The sequence below is a fragment of the Oculina patagonica genome, chromosome 9 (assembly GCF_052425735.1).
Source record: "Oculina patagonica isolate OP01 chromosome 9, crgOcupat, whole genome shotgun sequence".
Taxonomy (NCBI): Eukaryota; Metazoa; Cnidaria; class Anthozoa; order Scleractinia; family Oculinidae; genus Oculina; species Oculina patagonica.
In genome coordinates, this window is record NC_135766.1 from 9,770,991 (window position 1) to 9,791,524 (window position 20,534).

A 20,534-nucleotide genomic window follows, 5' to 3' on the forward strand; every position below is an offset into this window, starting at 1 on the left:
TAACGATCGAGAGGTTCACTTGCATGACGCAAGTATGGTAATCCTATCCAGTTTCCGGTCAACAGCAAAGCATTTAAATACAGAGCGGCAGTAAAACTAAGGTAATGTAAAGTGAACTTGTCGAAGAGATAACAAACAAGGGAGATCCAAAGTGCAAGAATGGACGCCTCTCGTGCCAAACACGAACGTTTAACATTGAGAGTAAACACATATACTACCGAATACGTTGTAGAAGAGTCGCAGCAACGACCTGAAAGGAGACTTCAGAGGCTGTATGGAGCTCAAGAGTTGCTGCTAGAGCTCGCCGTATTTACCGTGATACTGGGAATCGCTTTGGCGATGGGTCTTTTGAGGCATCAATTTTCAAGCTAAACATGTCCACTACAACATAACCGTTGGCTGGATGGTGTTGAACTATGTTCATTCCACTGATTCGGAGTAAAACAAACTCTCGATTTTTTTTTCGGATAGGAGACAAATAATTTAGAACACACAGCGGTTCTTGATTGGCATGGAAACAGGAGGCCAAATTATAGCAAGAAAGCCTGAGAGCAAGCTGTCTTCGGGGGTTATAAAGCAAGATACTCACTTATGAACTCACTACTTGAGCACGTGTTTTCTGTTCAACCATTGAACGCCTGTGAACAGAGTGTAGGATAACTACTCCTTAAAGATTCAAGTCAAGACTTATTTTAGTCCAAACAAGAAACGCACGCACAAACATATGTTGGTAAAAAAAACGGTGTCTCAGATTTTTCTTTTCTTGCTCCATTAATTTTTATGAATTTTTAATCCCACAGGCAGACCACCCTATGTGTTCGTAGTTAATTATTGTTGTTGACATGAGACGAACAAAAGAAATTTTGAAATCGATAAGGGCTACTGAAATAAAGCTCTTGAAATTACATATCTAAACTACATTTCGCTCTAAATATCTCAATAAAGTTGAATGAAACGTTTATCGACTCAATTTTTGCATTTCTTCGCCTGCGCGGGCCGTTTTAAGCGCCTTTTTTAAAAAGACGCTTAGGCGTACGAAACCTTAAGCTTGCTTGTTGCTTAGAATGGATGTCTGAATTTATCTCTGAGTATAAGGAGATCGTAATATTTTGAGGAAAGGGGTTTTTAGGACAACAGAAGTATCAAAATATTCGAAATTCTGTGACACTACTTGACGTAAATATTTATGCTAATTTATGCAAATTAGGTTAAAAATTTGCTTAGATAAATTGTAATAAATTCTATATTTCATTCTTTTTCAGCCAGAATTGCTGGATATGTTGCCAAAATAACAAGGAACATATTTGCGTTTAACTTTTTCTTATAACCTTAAACATTTGTGAAACTTGTTGCTTTTTGTCCAAAATTTTTGGCCAATTTATGGTAATTTAAGGTAATTAAATCAATATATTCAAAAATATTATGGTTTGTTTCGGACAAAAACATTTTTTTCCTGAAAGCCTGTTCTATAACTTTTCAAAAGAGGTATGTCTTTCTTCTCAGTTGTAAATATCTCCTGAGAAAATAAATAAAAACAAAATGTGGTCAATTTTGACTGTTTTTTGGCCTTACCCAGATGAGTTAAAAAAAGTTTGCACATTTAATTTTGACCCTTATAACGTGCCATAAGAGAGCAGGAGGTGCATTCGGTTTCTTCTATAGGCCATGTTTTTGTCAGTTCTTTCTACTTTTAATTGCTTTTAATGCGTACGTCTCTCAATCTCGTAAATTCGGGATCAATGAGTATCATTTTCCTATATGCGCCGGCGTCTGTGAAACTGCTTAAGGAGGCTCGATGTAGTTTTTTTAGCCGAAGGGTGGTTGTTTTGAAAATTAAAATTATCTTCGATTTTTCCCAAAATACACTATAATGATCCAATATGACCAAATTTTAATTTTTTACCCGTCACTTAGTCACAAAGGTTACCATAGCAACGATTTTCTCGAAATCTAAATTGACTCTTGGTATTCATTTTTTGATATGTTAAAGTTAAGTAGATTGACTAACTGTTGACGAAATTTTAGAAAAATCTGTAAGAGCGTTTTCAAGTAAATCAGGATTGAAATTTTCAGAAAAACACCGTTTTAATATAAAATAGGCGCGTTAAAATTGTTTCGTATTATTTGAGCACAGCTACTCTCACTGAAATATAAATACTTACACCATCAAAGACCATTAACTAAAAGCGAAAGCCTTTTTGCTTTAATTTGTTAAAATATATCGACTGCCGATTGTAGGAAATTATAAGAAAATACCAAAAACTCCATTCTCGATTTACTCTAAAACGCTCTTACAGATTTTCCTAAAATTTTGTGTACAGGTAGTCAATCTACCATACTTAAACATATCAAAAAAATGAATACCAAGAGTCAATCTAGATTTCGAGAAAATCAAGCTTGTTTGAGAACAAAAGAAAACGTCAGTGGTTGTTATGGTAACCTTTGTGACCAAGTGACGGGTAGAAAATTAAAATTTGGTCATATCTGATCATTATGGTGTATTTTGGCAAAAATCGAACATTGGCTTCTTAGATAATTTTAATTTTCAAAACAACCCCCTTTCGGCTAAAAAAACTACATCGAGCCTCCTTAAGTTTAACACACAGCTAAGAAACCGTTATTTTGGAATTTAAACTTGGCTAAATGTTGCTTTAAAGAAAGGCTCTGCTTTATTCGTGTTTACATCAGATTTACAGCTTATAAACGAAATAAAAAACAGTTAAATTTGTTGCCTTTTGTTGAAACTAAAACCACTAATATAAACAAATAAAACAATACAAAAAGGACAAATTCGCCGCACTGAGCGAAGTTCCGGTTAACTACTTTTAAATTATTGCGGATAACATGGAGAAAGATGTGGACGGTTACATAGAACTCTTATTACAATGTCAGGCTCAGAATGTCCATGTTGAAACATTGATAATTACGTTATTTATGAGACTGTATACGTACATACGTACGTAGTTTCTGTGTTTTTTTTTATATAGTTCACGTACTTCCTGTTGTTTCCGTGTAGCTCATGAAGTTCCTTTTAAATGATACATAGTTTCTGTAATTCATATTGTCCCTGCAATTCGCGTGCAGAGTTAATGTATTACGTAATGAAGGTTGCTGTTAACTTTGTGTAGTTTATGTTGTTTATGTCGTGCAGCTTGTGTAGACTACAGTGTTCGTAGTTCACACAGTCCACAGTGCTAGCACGTCCTGCAGTTCATCCATTGCTTTTTCATTAGCTCCGGTCAGAATTCAGATGTGTGTTTTTCGTTTGTATTACCGCTCTGAAATCACAATGGAGACGTTTTGATAAATGCTTATTGTTGTACGTTTTGATCACTATTTCTATACGTATCGGCGGAGAGTAAAGAGCTAATTCATGCTGGCACCTAAGCGAGGGTTGTACCTCACATCTACCACCAGTCATTGAATTTTTTTTTAGATGGCGTCATGCGCGCATGCCACACATTGTTTGTTTCATCAGCGGCAGCGTGAATAAAATTGCAACATTTTCGTAACGCAAAAGAAACGACAAATACGTGTTTAAATGTACAATAAAACAGTTATTGGTGTCGGTTTTTCCATGGCAAAACTATCAAGGCCTCTGTGTTTGTGACATGGATTTGAGAATTTTCGCTATCCTGCTCAACCTCTTCCAATGATAACCGATAAATAGTTAGTTCAACTTCGGATTAAGATCGTCTATGCGAGATCGAGGAACGATTTGTCAGATAAAATGTACAGCCCCTTTTAAAAGTCCCGAATTGATATTTGATTAATGTTGCGGGATATTTGACAAAATTATACGCAGGTGACTGGTCTTGCAGCAGATCAAGAAGATAAATCCCACTTTCTCCCTTTTGTCAAAAACACTTTTCATTGCCTTAGGACAAAATGTACTAACAAATTCCAGGTGAACTTCAACATCTCCTGCATGATAACGTAAGAGGCTGAAGTATGCTGGGTGTAGGTCAAATTAACCTTGGCAATGAACTTTCTGAAGAATGAAGTTGCGCCTATAATTATTGATAAATGCAGGTATGCACACGAAACACTGAAATATGCACCCAACTCAACCCCATTTTGCCTTGCTGACATCTTCAGGCAAATAATATTAGCCAGCAATGCACTAAGTGTTAACCAAAGACTTCCAAACCTGAGTACATTTATAATCTCCAGGCCTTGAATTCATCAACTCAGGTCTCGTGAAAGATCGGCTGCCTCAGTCGTCCAAAGATCAATGAAACAATCAGTCACGCCTAAATTTGGATTAGGTGATTTGGTCTTGGAGTTTGGTTCCTGAAATGTTTGTGGTTTATCTTTTAAGTGTTAACAAGCGTTACGTAATCTATGTTTTAGAGACTGTGTCTTATTAATTCTTAGTTTTCTTACCTTTAATTAAGCAGCAAGACTTACGTGAAATATCCCTGGGCTAGGCACAACTAAGTAAATTTGCCAGAAATAATTCACCAAGAAAAGCCAGATATCAGAAGGCTGTAACATAAACCTGTTACATTCCAATATTGACATTAATCCCATGTAGCCCAGAACGCGTATTACAAATGATATGGCACGACCTTGACGTTAAATTAAACGGTGTTTGAAATATAGGACAGTACATCGTATTCAACGTCGAACCGCACGATATAGCTGCAACAAGTGGTATGAACAACTCACCGTCCATCGTAGAGCGAACGGGTTTAGATATGTCGAGATATTCTCGCGTGATCAGGTGTTATTCAGTCCAGGAAATCCTCTTGGAATACTGTCTGTGCCTTGTTTCGTTAGTTTCCGTTGCCTTGGCTACTTTCACTTTAAGTTTTCTCAGAAGCGGATTACGTGCTGGCGGACATGAAGCGGCGAACCTCTCGAGTGTACTGGCATTATTCTAGCGTCGTGAGAAAGGGCGCGGATTGTATTGTTCTTCAATGAGCTAATAATCAGAAGGAAAGTATATTAAACTGTACATGTAAAGGAAAATACGATGAATTGGCGGTAGATTGGTAAGGAAGAAAATCGTGGAGTTAAACGGTAAAGGAGCAGTTCCACATTCTACGATTCACGGGACAAAGAAACTAGAGGAGTTCGGCATGGAAACAAAGCAAAAGAAACTAATTATAACATTGAAAGACGTTTTTGCCCAAGTTAATGTTGAGTTGGTAGGATCTACCACAACAACAACAACAACAACAACAACAACAACAACAACAAAATAAGTTAATTGCAGATAATTAGCAACTCTTGAAAGATGTCTGGGACGTACTTTTCTAAAAGCTTAGTCTCATTCCTGTCAGGCTTGTGCTAAATTTTTGCAATCAGCAACCAAGAAGACTGAGACCCAGTGGTAAAGTGTTGACAGTCTAACGTTAACCTCACGAAAACAGCAAACCTTGTCGAAAGGAATAGTTTAACAATTTAGTTGTATTTTCATAAAGCCGAATTTGTTTACTAGCGATTCACGATCTCGCCAAACATCATTTTATCGCAGTTTCCATAACTGCAGGCTATCTCCAAATTTTTTTTCCTGTATGTGCATTCCGTCAATACAGAAGGTCAAGGACGTTTTCGAGCGCTTTAACGATCAAGGGGGGCTGGTCACGCTATTTAATGCAGAAGATGAAACACTAATGAAATGTGAATCACCTATTTGTGATACCAGCAAAAATCAAATCGCTGGAGACGAAGGCTTCGTTCAATTTAATGGTTGACGACACGTTGCTATATTTATAATATTGCTAAAATTTGAAACATTTTTTTAATGCACACCAAAACTAACGGCTAACACCGACTCACACTGCACAAGATATCACAAGGTTAACTTTAACCTTCATAATGACCATTTGTTAAAATTGTTGATCTTAAGTCTGCCTTTTCTTTTAGTTCGAACATTCTTCAGTGTTAATTCGCAACAAGCTAAAACGGGCTCAGCGAATAGGACAGTTTAGAATTAAGCTCGGGTACCTGCTTGGCAACTACATAGCCTTCTATAAGGCTTTACTGATATTATTATATTTGTTACCTTCTGATCAGCCCAAATTGTTTAGAAAACATACCATGGAGCAAAATGTCTGCTTAAATTTTGTTTGCCTGCTAAACTGATACGTTATTATTTTGTAAGCAAATTCAGACAAAAATCAACAAAAATCAACTTGCCGTAAGAAGTATTAAGTCAGAGTAGCATTAAATACATGATCCTGCTTTATTAAAGGCAGTTAACTGGTTTCCAACTTCTACACACTGAGACCGCAATTCTACGCACATGCTGATTTGGTATATGCAACATTTTTACAGTTTGCATTGTGTTTAAAGTCTCATATGTTTACGTCTCTTCCAAGGACTCGTCAGGGAAAAGGTCATGCGAGAACACTTGGTTTCTCTTGTCAAGGATAATCAGTGTTCGTCTCCACAAATGGCCACGCACTTGCCAGTACAGTTTTTTAAACAGGTAGGCGCTAATTTTGCAGAGCTCCACATTGAAAAAAAAAAAGCTGCGTCTGAGTGTTCATCCACTATATGGTTCCTTAAATAAGCCCTTCTCGAAATATGGAAGTTCACTACAACACCTCTAAATCAAGGAAATCTCATCTTCAAAGGTGGCTAGGGCTCGAAGTCCCTTTATGGGTAGTAACACCAGGAAAAAGCACCCCAACAAAATCATAACCAAACTGTACTCCAACAACAGTTCCTGAACTGTCATAAGTCTCTGGACTCTAGAATGGTTATGGGACAAGTTCATGTTGTCACGTGGTAGGTATTCCTCCATGGCTACAGGAGACTGTCTTGATGAACGCTCCAGCCGTTCAAAGTCGTGATTTTCTGTGGCCGGCTTCATGCTTGACAACAGTTAACTGCCAACATGTACACCTGATGCAAAGAGGTGCTCATCTTCTTTTATATCCATTCATTCGTCAAGTGCAATCAGGTGATCTTTTACCCTGGGTGGGTGTGGAAAGATTATTAATTTGTCAATTAACAGTAAAGTGAGTTCATAGCTGGGGCATTATCTTACTATGGAAGCATTGTCAAGGTAATTTGATGCACCTTATCTGTTTATGTAGGCTTTAAATGCATACAAAATGGGAGGACTGCAATTGAGATCACGCGATGATTTTATTTTATTTCAGTAGCGAAGAATAAACACACATGAATATATTTTTTGGAAGGCTTCTTTAGAAAGCACTTATCTTGTTGTTCCACTTTTTATATATTTCTTTTGTGCAGAAAGCTAAGCATCAAACCACTGTTAAAAGGCAAACGAACTGTTTGGCAAGTGGAATTATCAAATAAGATTGTGGACTTTGTCAGCAATGGTCTCATCCACTAAAGCCTGCTTTCATAAAACCTTTATAAGGTGATTAGGCGTTCAAACAAACTGATGATTGATTTCCTTTAAAGTGTTGTTTTTCATGAATGAACAATAAGCTATTACGGCTGTCGTGCAACGATGTTTGCATTTTCAAAGTCAAATATTGACATAGAAGGTTACTTTGATACAAATCCTGACCTAAAACCACGACTTTCTGTTATACAATGGCGAAAAACGTTTCTAAGGCCGGGGTGTGTTACAAATATAGCAGTGTTTCAAAATCTATTTTCTGCAGGTGGAATCCAGGAATTCGGCCTGGTACATTCAAAATCGTGGCGTCTCTGGCCGATTTCATCGAGGATTATGCACCCGTAAATTCTGTAAAGATTTTAATGACCTTCAAAATCATATCCAATTAACGTGTATTTTCTTACTTTAACAGGCTAACATCACGATGTTGACTGAACATTCCTTGGTTAACCCTAACGTTCAAACAGCAGCTGAAACGAAGAATTTGTAATTCGCTTCTGTCAGCATTTACTTTACGTTTAGTACATTAAAGAACAAAAAAATAGAAACCGAAATGCACTTGATTAATGTGTTTTACGTGATTGAGTGTCGTGTTCAGGTGATATGCCAAAAAGGAAACAGAAACTCTTAAATGGAGTATTTAACCTTAAACCTTCAAAGCATTTGTATCCGATGGATGAAATGACAAGATAACATCGGTTCTGAATACTTCTTTTGGCACAAGGCGGAAGGATGCTGGGAAGTAATTAGTGAACTCTTTATTGTGGTAACATTCTCCAAATTCTGGCCCCGTTTTAGGCCAAAACTCGTAAATTTCCCATACCAGATTTCAGATCTGGCCCTTAAAATCCAAATCCTTTACTGACCAGACTTTGTTGTTTGCGTATCTGCTGCAGTAAATTGTGTTTGATTGCGCAAATCAAATTTGGTTAGTTCTGTTTCACTCTTTTATCCCTCAAGTTCTCATGGGGAAAAAAAGTTTGTTTGTGGCGGTAAACGCTCTTGTTTTCAGACAAAAAAATGTAATCATTTAAGGTGGCCCGCGGGTATTTATGAGGCTGACAGTTCCCTTTTTTAAGCGCGTTTTAAAACGGGAAAACGTGAAGCGATTGCTTAGATTTTTGAGAATCTGAAAGAATAATGCTTAAATTATATCAAATGATAAATTTTATGGCGATCAAACGCGATTTGTTTAAACTAGGATTTGTTTAAATTTATGCGACGGTCAAGATAGACGCATAACACAACAGTTTTTAAAGGCAAAATAAAGATGTCGCTCGTTCAGGAGTGGATTTTCCTGTAAGTTGTTGTGAGTAAACTTCAACTGTTTGGCAGCGTTTTGGGGTAATTATAGAAAAATTATGAAAAACGAAGGCTTCCGAAAATCGCCCATAACTTAAACTAATCGCGTTTGATCGCCATAAAATTTATCATTTTATATAATTTAAGCATTATTCTTTCAGATTCTCAAAAATCTAAGCAATCGATTCACGTTTTCTCGCTTTAAAACGCGCTTAAAAAAGGGAACTGTCAGCCTCATAAATACCCGCGGGCCACCTTAATCGTGAACAACCTTACAGAAAATTTCGAGTTTTCCCCGAAACTGTACTATTTCTTTGTCTGCATTACTTCTTGAATATTGCATGCAAGACGCCTGCTTTTTCTTTAGTGGTTTATAGATTTAAATCCACTTTATTATAGCAAATTTCTTCTCAACTCAGCAGGAATAACATAAACAGCATTAAAAGATTTATCGGTTTACAAATTGCTTTTACTTTTTTCAAATGGAAACAATAATTCAAGTCCCGGCAAACAGCAATTTAGCCTTGAATTGAATTTTTATGTTAGCTTATGTTCACCCGTACTGTTTGACTTCTCGGTAAAAACCCGGAGAGAAACTTAATGATTAATTTGCAAAGAAGTATTGTTCGATCAAGGAGTTCTTACGTTGGAATATAGTCTCTTGGTTTTTTTTCTGTATTACTGATATTTAGCAATTCAAAATGTTCGCGTCAAATTTTTTGTCTGATGTTCGAGTACTTACAGGTACATTATTAATTGATAAGTATTTAAGCTGCTCACTCCCGAAGAGTTGTTCGATAAACGCTCCCTTTCTTTCTTGTTTTTCTTTTCTTTTCTTTTTTTTTAAAGCAAACGAAATAAGACGGCTATAAGATTCATGTGGAAAGTAGGAGGATTACAATTTTGGATCGAGCCATTTGGTTGCATGAAGAACAATAGTCTACGGGAGAGGTCACTTTACACGTCAGCTTTTAAAATTCATCATTTAGCACGCTTGGGCCTGCACTGTAGCGATAAAACAGTCAGAGAAGACACGATTTTAAAAGTGTACATGTAAACCTAATCCCTGAACAGTAATTGCAGTGTTCTTGGAAGGTGGATCCACCATTCTTCGTGATCATAAAAACGAAAGTTACGGTTTTAGGTCAAGATTTATATCAAAGTACTCTTGTTTGCCATAATTGGACTTTGCCAAATAAAAATATCACTGCACGGAAACCGTAATAGCCGATTGTTAGTTTCCCCCCTGGAGTTTCCCTAAACGCTGCACTTAAAAGGAAATCAATCGTTAGCCTGTTTGATCACCTAATCACCTTACAAGGTTTTGTGAAAGCGGACTTTAGTGTTTAGGATGTGGCCATTGCTAACAAAGCCTGTCTTCGGTAGTTCCACTTGTCAAACTGTTCGTTTGCCTTATGAATTGACCCAGGTCTTATGCTTTTGCTTTCTACACAACGGAAAAAAGCAATAAAGCAGCAAAATGAAACGAAGAGAACTTACTAAAATAAGAAATCTAAAAAAAAAGATGTCACATGTAAGTCTGTTTATGCATTTCGAATGCGTTGCTAAAAACAAAATAATAATGAAATAAAATAAAATCATTGCGTGAGCTCAATTGCAGAAATTAACAGATAAGATGCCTTAAATCCCGGGGGGGGGGGTACTCAAAAAAAGTTTTATACGGGGAGGCTCCGCCCCGAGTTTTAACCCCTTACCCTTTTATATACCATTTTTACAGAAATTGTACCCCTTTCGTATACCTTTAACTGAAAAAAGGTACCCCTTTCATATACCTAAAAGACGTGGCGTGGACTTAAAACGAGGACGTTTTCTTGTCATTTTCATGTAGCGCTTAATAAATTAAAATAATACAGCCATAAATTGCGTCCGTTCGAAATATTTTAATTAAAAGCCCTTTTAAATACCTAAGTGACAGATTTCCATACCCTTTCATATACCTAAACTCGTGAAATCCCTACCTTTTTATATACCTGAAGCCTTTCGGGCGGAGCCTCCCCGTATAGGCCATTATAGGGAGTACCTCCCCCCCACCCCCGGGCCTTAAATTACCTCATACCGCTTGCTATGAACTAGCTTTACTGTAAATCACTGGATTGCAGTCGAAGAACGAATGGATAGAAAAGGCAATACATCCGCTGCTTTATCTGGTGGTTATGTAAGCAGATAACTACTGTCAAATATGACACTGACCGCAAAACGCCTTCGACGACACCATCGTTCAACAGCAGCTAAGTCCGCTGTAGCGATTGAGTGCACCCCATTTACGTGATGGAAAGAACTCATCTCAAAACTATTCTGAAGTCCAGTGACTTTTGACTGATCAGAAACTGTTATTGGAGTATAGTCTGGTTATCCTTGTGTTGGGGTGCATTTACCTGGCGTGACTACCTTAAAAAAGCGTTTGTGAAGACATGACCTCCCAGATGCAGAGATCTTTAAGTGAACGTCGATGTTTCGAGATGGGATAATTAATTGGATGAACACCTAGACGTGGCTTTTATTTTGATGTGAATCTTTGCAAAATCAGTATCTTCATGTGACAATCTGTCAAACTGTACAAATAGGTAATGCGATGCTGCTCTTATACTTTTCAATGTACGTTGATTTCTGTTGCTTTTGTTTGCATATCATGCATTAGCTTACAAAATAATAATGTTTACAGCCGAACAAAAAAAGTAAAAGGGTTAAAATTGCTACAGGCGGCAGTCACGAATTTGTATTATTTCGTTTTTTTGGTTCGAGAAACGACAGATTCATGTTAATTTTTTTCTACAGCAGGAGACAGGCTTACATTTTTTGGGTTCTCCATGACAACGTCACTATGTTGTAATAATGACAAAAAAGTATACAAGAGTGATTAAAATCCAAACTTAAGTACATTAAAGATAATAAAACTATTAGTCTTAAAAACAGGGTTAAATTGACGTGACTTAATATATTTCCAAGGAGCAACCACATTATTCTCAATATAGAGAAGTTAAATACCGTATTTATTCGATTAAGCGCTCACCTCGAATAAGCGCCTACCCTGAAGGTAAAAAAAGTTAATAAGCGCCCAGCCTCGAATAAGCGCCCACCCCCTCCCCACAAAAATAAGAGAAGTGCGCAAGGGGAGTAATGATTATTGAAATTGACTAAGTACTACTAAGAGACTTCTCCAAAGAGCGAGTTTTCTTAGTATTTTACAATTCTGCTTTGGTACATCTTCAAGTTTTGTTATTATTTATTGTTTTGTTACAAAATAAACTTACTTCTTACTAAAAATGGTGAAAATTTAATAAGCGCCAAGCCTCGAATAAGCGCCCACTCTAGAGGCTAAAAAATTTAATAAGCGCCCAGGGCGCTTAATCGAGTAAATACGGTACCTTTAAAACGTAAAATACCTTATTCTTACTTATTTTCGCGAGCACTAATTTTCGCGATATTCGCGATTTAAAAATAATCGCGAAATTTAGTACGCGCGAACAAAACATTGCGCGAAATTTAAACACGCGAAAATTAATACCATAACTTTAAATCAAAACAAAAATTTGAAATGTTTGAAAATTACACTATCTATCCTTGAAAATATCTTTCCGTCTTGTTTTCGACTAGCACCCTTTCCCTGATTACTGTTTTTAATCGGCCAAGACTTCTTTTGTACAGTCACCAAAGTTTCCGTTTGCAGGCTCTGTTCAGGAGGAAAGCGTGACTTAAGCGTGACCGTGACGTTGTGTTATTTGAGTGACATATGTCAAAAGATTGGATGTGCATGCGGTGAGGTGTAAGGTTTCGAGTCGAGTAGTTTTCCGGCCATGTTGAGCCATGATGTTAAAAAACAAGACAAGTTTAGTGTCTTTAGTGGATTAAAGTTGTGTTATTTCAAGATGCCTGTCTATCTTCGCAACATTTTTTGGCGACCACGACGGGAGACATGAGCTAGTGGAAATTCGAGGAATTGTCTTGCTCAAGGGGAGCTCAAGGTTGATTTATTCGCATCGCATCGCATCGCATCGTCTCGATTTGCCATTTTGGATTTCGCGTTCGCTTGTGGAACTTCGTACAGGATTTGGACTGTTTTCGGTGGTAAAAGTTCAGGAAAGTTGAGGTCAACGTTTGTTATTCTTATCGCTTCGCATGTATTTTCGTTTCACGGTTTTGTGGTTGTTTATTATCTTGACGTACAATTATTCGTCGGAGTCGTTCGTAAGGAAATCAAATCAACAAGAAGGTCTTCGAGGTTGTAGAGCGTGTGTTAAGGGTTTTGTTTTACGTCGCACGATAATGCCGCCCCCAGGAGAGTCAGAAGAAGTTGACGATAATGAAGAGCGAATTATAGAACTTAAACGGGAAAAGAGGAACAGAAAGACTACACTTACGAAAACGCGACACAATGTGGAAAGGCTTTGCGCGAGTGGCGAAGATCCCGAGTTGATTCAAAACGAAATTGACACTTTATGGAAGGTACTAGAAGCATGCCTTGCTGTCATGGACGAGCTACAGAAGGCTTATTTACACTTGGGCGACAACGACAACAAAAAGTCGGTCGCGGAAGAAATAGAAGCTGTGGAGAACGAAATAAACAATGCCATCGAAAAGGCCGAACGTGTGGCGAAGGAAATCCTGGAGAAGAAACACGTGGACGCAAGTAAAGAGGCATTGCCGCAAACTCCTTTGATGAATTTACCTCCTCCGTCAGGACATTCGCCTGCTTACAGCCACTTGTCAGGTTCTCAAAACTCAGGTAACTGTAGTCAGCGACTTAAGCCTTTAAAAGTTCCAGTGTTTAATGGTGAGAAAAGTAAATTCGAAGATTTCTGGGAGATGTTTTTGAGTCTTGTCGACCAGGGAGGGGAGCCGTCAACTATTAAAATGGCAAGATTGAGACAGAGTCTTACAGGAACTGCCCTTGAGGCCATTAGGGGTCTAGGGGTTTCAGAACCCGAGTATAATGAAGCTAAAGATATTCTTCAGTCGAAGTTTGGTGGAGAGCGAAGAAAGCTACAGGCATACATGGACCAGATCGAAAAGATGCCCCCATTGAAGAGTGCTGATGTCCAATCTTTTGAGCGGTTTGCTGATCTTGTTCGAATAGCAGTTGTTAAGTTGCAGGCAGAAGGGCGTGGTGGAGAGCTTGGTGATGGTACACTGCACAGTTTGTTAGTTAAGAAGTTGGCCGACAGTCAGGTTGAAAGTTACAGTCGCTGGTTGAGAGAACATAAGAAAGACAAGTCGGTGTTAACCTTGAGGGATTGGTTGAAGGAGGAAGTGAGGGTCCGAGTCGAGGCAGTGGAAATGGCACATGGCATTGAGGCTGAGCCTGTTGGAGGTGCTGCGGATGGTGGTAAGCATGGTGATAGAGGTCGTGGAAGCAGGAGTTGTTTCGGTGAAAATGGTAACTTTGGTAAAGAAACACCCTTTCTGAGAAGCAAGCCACCATGTGCATACTGTAAAGGATACCATGGAGTGTGGAGCTGCAGACGCTTTCAGAATCTGGAAGTGAAAGAGCGTTGGAATATCGCAAAGGAAAAACGGCTTTGTTTTCGTTGCCTGGCAAGTGATCATGAAGGAAGAGCTTGTACCAAGACTCGACCATGTAACATTAACGGTTGCACGCGGAATCACCACTACTTGTTGCATGGCTTCGCACAGGATAATACAAAGGATGGGAGAGTGGTGACTTCACGGGAGGGGGCACCTACTCATACACACACATCGACCGCCAAGCAGGAGACAGCAACCGAGGCCCTTTCCCTTCGTACAGTGCCAGTGTGGTTGAAGGCAAATGATCGCAAAGTAAAGGTGAATGCTATTTTGGATGATGGTTCTAACGAGACTTTTCTTAACGAAGAAGTCGCAGGAGTTCTTGGTCTCAAGGAGAGATACCAGACAGTTACAGTTAATGTTTTGAACAATGAAGTGGAAACATTTCAATCAATGCCATTAGATGTGACAATTGAGAGCCTTGATGGGGAGTTTAGTAAGGATATTAAAGTAAAGACTTGCCCTAAAAGGGTAACTGGAAACTACAAGGTAGAGAACTGGAAACAAAGTAAGGACAGATGGCCTTATCTTAAGGAATGTGACTTTGCTGAGCCTGCTCAAGATGGACTTGTGGATTTGTTAATAGGTGTGGACAATGCAGAGCTGCATTATTCTAGAGCCGATATACGTGGTGAGGAAGGAGGCCCAGTTGCTCGCCTTGGACCTTTGGGTTGGACATGCATTGGATCACCAGAAGGAAAGCAGTGGACAGGAGCAAGGGCACATGTTAGTCGCACTTTGTTTGCCCGGGAGCCCAATGTCAGCGTTGATGGTGTTTGTTGTGACATTGATCGTACTTTAAAGGGATTTTGGGAGATAGAAAACTGTGGCATCGAGGGGCATGACACTGTGATTCTTACTGAAGAGGAGAATGAAGTGTTGGAGAAACTTAAGGGATCAATTCGTTACACTGGGAAAGGGTACAAAGTGGGTGTACCGTGGAAGGAGGATAAACCTCGGTTACCTGATAATTGTCAGACAGCATTATCTCGGTTGTGCAACACAGAAAATAAATTGAAGAAGGACTGTGCTCTTGGGACAGAGTACTCTCAAGTTATCAAGGGTTATGTTGAGAAGGGGTACTTGAGAAGAGTTAAACCAGATGAACCATCGCCACCGGAAGTTTGGTACTTGCCTCACTTTCCAGTCGTCCGCATGGACAAAACTACCACTAAAGTACGCATTGTGTTTGACTGTTCTGCGAAAACAGATGGGGTTTCGTTGAATGATGTCATTTGTGCAGGTCCTAAGTTGCAGAAGGATTTGTTTGATGTGCTTATTCGGTTCAGGAGGAACCCTGTAGCTTTAGCCTGTGACATTAAGGAAATGTATTTGCAAGTGGAGATCGAAGAGGGAGATCGTCCTTATTTTCGAATATTATGGAGAGACCTCGATTCCAGTCGTGAACCTGATGTCTATGAGTTCAGTAGAGTAGTATTTGGTAAGAACTCTGCACCAATGGAGGCGCAGTTTGTCGCTCAAGAGAATGCTAGAAGGCACCAGGATGTGTATCCAATGGCCGCTGAAACTGTACTCAAATCAACTTACATGGATGACTCGATTGATAGTGTGGAAACTGTACAGGAGGGTATTCAGTTGTACAAAGAGCTGGACAGTCTGTGGGGAACAGCAGGCATGCAGGCAAGGAAGTGGATATCCAATTCTCCAGAGGTTGTTGCAGCCACGCCTGAAGCTGACAGAGCGACTGAGTTGCAGATCACTGAGGGGCAAGAACCTGTTGTTAAGACACTTGGTATTGCCTGGAATAGTACAGAGGACACATTTACTATTTCGACTGCAGAGGTACCTACGGAGATTCAGCCGACAAAGCGAGATGTGCTGAGGAAGGTTGCTACTATATTTGACCCACTTGGTTTTGTCAGCCCTTTTGTCGTCAAAGCTAAGATTCTGCTTCAGGAACTGTGGTCGCGGGGATATGACTGGGATGATGTCATACATGACGAAATCGCGAGTAGAATTGGGAGCTGGTATGAGCAGCTTAAGAGCCTGGGTAATGTGAAGGTGCCTAGGTGTCTTCGTGAAGCAAAGGAAGTAGTTGCTAAGAGAGTTGTTACATTTGTCGATGCTTCATTACAAGCTTATGGGACTGTTGTATACTTACAGTGTGTATACAATGATGCTACCACTACAAGTCGGTTAATTGCTTCAAAGTGCAAGGTAGCACCATTAAAGCCAGTGACTGTGCCTCGCCTGGAACTTATGGGAGCTGTACTTGGTTTGCGCTTGACACAACGTTTAGCGCATGTACTTGGACTTCCCATGCAAACTGTAACATTTTACTCTGACAGTATGGACGTGTTGTGGTGGATTAGGGGTCATGGGCGGAACTTTCGTCCTTTCATTGCCAATCGCATCGGGGAGATACAGATGTTGACCGAGCCATCGCAGTGGCAACATGTAGCCACAGGAGAAAACCCAGCTGATCTATGTACAAGAGGGGCAACACCAGAGGAACTAATGGAGAACTCACTTTGGTGGCATGGACCAGAGTGGTTACTGTCAAAGGATAAGCAAAGTTGGCCTAAGATGGATCTTAGGAGTCGTCCCACTTCGTTGCCAGAAATGAAGACGTCAAATCGCAAGGAAGAGGTAGAAGATGTTGCAAGTGTTCTTACCAGTCGTGTACAGAGTCTGACGAATAGAGAAGAGAAAAAAGGGAAGTGTGAGGATTGGAGGCTTGAAACCACCCGTTTTTCAAGCTGGATACGGTTGGTACGGCTACAAGCCAGGGTGTGGCGAGTCGTCTACAATATGCGTAACCCAAAGGACAGGGTGAATGGGCGGGAACTGTTGCCAGAAGAAATTGAAGATGCCGAGGAGGAAATCATTAGTCGAGCACAGTTGGAGGCATTTCCTGAAGAATATGAGGCATTGCTGAGGGGAAAGGAAATTCCTAAGAAGAGTTCACTGGGCAAGTTATGTCCCTGGTTGGATGATCAAGGTGTAATGCGGTGTGGGGGTCGACTTCAATTTGCTGAATGTCTTCCTTACGATGTCCGGTTTCCTGTAATACTAGCAAGGGGTCAGTGGGTGACAAAGCTGATAGTCAAGTATTACCATGAGTTGTCTAACCACAGTGCTGGGACAAATTTTGTGTTATCACAGATTAGTGGAAGATTCTGGATTGTCGCAGCCCGAGAGGAAATAAGAGCGCGGGAGAATGAATGCAACGAGTGCAAGAGACGAAGGAACAAACCAGCCACACAGATAATGGGTCCATTGCCACAAGTAAGGCTGCGCTTCACATTTCGGGCATTTGACCAGACAGCGGTGGATTACGCAGGCCCGTTCACCACTATACAAGGGCGTGGGCGTCATCGGTTAAAGAGGTGGTTGTGTGTATTTACATGCTTTTCAACTCGTGCTGTTCATCTCGAAGTGGCGTGGGGGCTCGACACAGATAGTTTTCTAAATGCATTTACCAGATTCACCAGTAGGAGAGGAGTTCCCAAGGAAATGGTTAGTGATAATGGCACTAACTTTGTTGGAGCAGTAAATGAACTTAAGGAACTTGTGGGTCAATTAGACAAGGACAAGATTCAGCGAACGACTGCACAGACGGGGATAAAGTGGAAGTTTAACCCCCCAGGAGGTCCTCATTTTGGTGGGGCCCATGAGATTATGGTGAAGGCAGCCAAGAAGGCGATTTATGCTGTGCTGAGTAGCAGTGATGTCACAGATGAGGAACTAATCACAGTCGTCACAGGTGCCGAGAGTTTGCTTAACTCTAGGCCACTCACCTATCAGTCAGCAAATGTTAAAGATGATGTGCCGTTGACACCCAATCACTTCTTGTACGGGCAGATGGGTGGACAGTTCGCGCCAGAGAGTGTCGATACTACGAGATTCAACCCACGGAAGAGGTGGCGCAAGGTTCAAGAGCTGATCTCTCGAGTGTGGTCCAGGTGGTTAAAGGAGTACTTACCCATGTTAAACACTCGTCCAAAGTGGACCGAAGTTGTCAAGGACCTTAAGGAAGGAGACGTTGTGCTGGTTCTGGATCCAAAGCTGCCACGGGGGAAGTGGCCATTGAGCCGTATCATTGAAACCTATCCAGGGAGAGATGGACATTCTCGAGTCGCAAAGGTTCAGTGCGGAGAGAAGACTGTGGTGCGACCAATTCATAAATTGGTACCACTCTCGTAGAACATTAGGAAACTTTCAGTTGAAAACATTTATTGTTACATTTTTTCGTGTTATACACACTGCGGTCCCCTCAGTGCGGGGAGGGGGAATGTTCAGGAGGAAAGCGTGACTTAAGCGTGACCGTGACGTTGTGTTATTTGAGTGACATATGTCAAAAGATTGGATGTGCATGCGGTGAGGTGTAAGGTTTCGAGTCGAGTAGTTTTCCGGCCATGTTGAGCCATGATGTTAAAAAACAAGACAAGTTTAGTGTCTTTAGTGGATTAAAGTTGTGTTATTTCAAGATGCCTGCCTATCTTCGCAACAGGCTCCTTGAACAGTAGTTACATTGAACCAGACCTTTGTGTGTATTTCCAGTAGTTCCTTCCTGGGAAAATCGCGAAATTTAATACGCTCTTGCTTTAATTTTTTCTTGCAATCGCGAAAATTAATACCCGCGAAATTCGGTTCCCGAAGTTTCGCGAAATTAATTACGCGCGAAAATTAGTAAGAATAAGGTAATAGACTCTTACCCTTTTGATGTTTTGTATATTCCTTTATGTGCAAAAAGTTACGGCAGTAAAAAAAAAAAATTAAAAAAAATAATATTCTACGAGTATTAACAAATGCATTCGAAATTTGGCCTTTCTGAACATGCGAATTGCAAATTCCAAGGGTGATATATGTTGTAAAGTTCAGTCCACAGTCCAGTTACTGAGGTATAATTGCTGAGTCCAGTCCTGTCTGATACTTTGTCTGTATACCGATAATTTTATTACAGACTCTCCTCCGCGGAGGCCTCTTAATTTTTCGTACGGGCTTATGTTCTGGCTTGTTTAACATACTTACTAGTGGTAACCACAGGTTAGAAAGTGCGGGCCTCGATGAAGTTAAGAGAAGGTACTGGGAGGGAAGTGTTTCAGACAGTGTCGATAAATCACTGGACAAAAAAAAATTATTCCGAGTGAGGTCGAGTAACGCGTCACGCTTAACCCTATTCAGACTGGGCTTTTTTGGACCTACTCAGACCTTCTTCGGAAGCCCCCCCTATGTAACTTCCAGAATATTTAAGCAATCACCATGAAACGTATAGGATGTATTGTACGTCCGAAACTCTTTCTTTTGGTATACGTCACGTGAGATGGTGACGTCACATCACGTGACAATTACATCATGAACAGCCGCCATCTTGGATCCGCCATCTTGGATTTCAAAATTTTTCCAAAATGCCAGAAAACCAACCGAAATCATTGCAATGTACTCAAAATGAATAAAAATGTGCTTTAAACCCGTAAAAATGTAAAAATATTGCCATTTAAGTTGATTTTTATTAACAGAAACACGCAAAATTACAAATTTGGGAAAACATGCCTGTCAAAATGCCGTTGCCATGGTGATGTCAAGTTCCTGACACATCATCCAACCCAAACAATTTGTTGCCAGATAAATTTTAGGAAAACTCAGAAAGTTTGGCAGCGTTTGGTTAAATCTTCAAAAAAGTTATAAAAGTTCAAAGTCAGCGCGGGCCTCAAAAGCCCCGCCCCCCCCCCCCCCCCACCCCCCGGTCTGAATAGGGTTAAGTCACGAATGTTTTTTATCGTTTCCTATTGCCACGAACCAATCAGAGATGTTTTTTTGATTGACAGTTTTGCGAAGTGTAGTCGAGAACAGGAGGGCATTTTGCGTGCGCATGCGTGCAACCGCTGTACATTAGGAATAAAAAATCGTGCCGAAGATTCAAATTGTGTTTTTTTTTATTCTGTTTATCAGTACAAAATTTAATATAGATGTAAATTTTGCTAAGGGAAAATGTTTTGCGTGTGGCAAGGCTCTAATCAAGCAGATTTTCTGGCCAGCTCTGGAATCGTTGTTGCAAATCATGAAAAAATGTGTGAGACAAGTAGGAAAGCCTTCATCGACAAACGTCAAACAGCCCATGAAAAAAATTATCCACGTGTATGTGATATGCTGGGATCGAAACTTCACATCATTCAAATCAATTGCTGTAATACATGCAGAGTACGCGCAATATTATAGCTTGTCGGGACATTTTTCCGACTTAAGGGACGGCCACCAAAGAAAGGGTTTTCCCTGAGGGGAAGGACATGACTCCAAAGCAAAGCCAACTTGCCCTCGACTGGCAAACAGGGTTTCCTGGAACAAGCACTGCAGTTCTTTAAAACACATTTAGGCGACACAGAAAGAAAACAGT

General features: G+C 40.0%; 1 protein-coding gene across 1 annotated transcript; it reads left to right on the plus strand.

Moving 5' to 3' along the window:
• The first annotated feature begins 12,916 nt into the window (after positions 1-12,916).
• On the plus strand, positions 12,917-18,343 carry LOC144664930 (uncharacterized). Its single transcript, XM_078526128.1, has one exon. It carries the CDS (start codon positions 12,917-12,919, stop codon positions 18,341-18,343), a length of 5,427 nt encoding a protein of 1,808 aa, XP_078382254.1.
• The last annotated feature ends 2,191 nt before the right edge of the window (positions 18,344-20,534 follow it).

Bases quoted from the DNA above. Each gene is read 5' to 3' on its own strand.
- LOC144664930 (XM_078526128.1), top strand. From the start codon at position 12,917: ATGCCGCCCCCAGGAGAGTCAGAAGAAGTTGACGATAATGAAGAGCGA.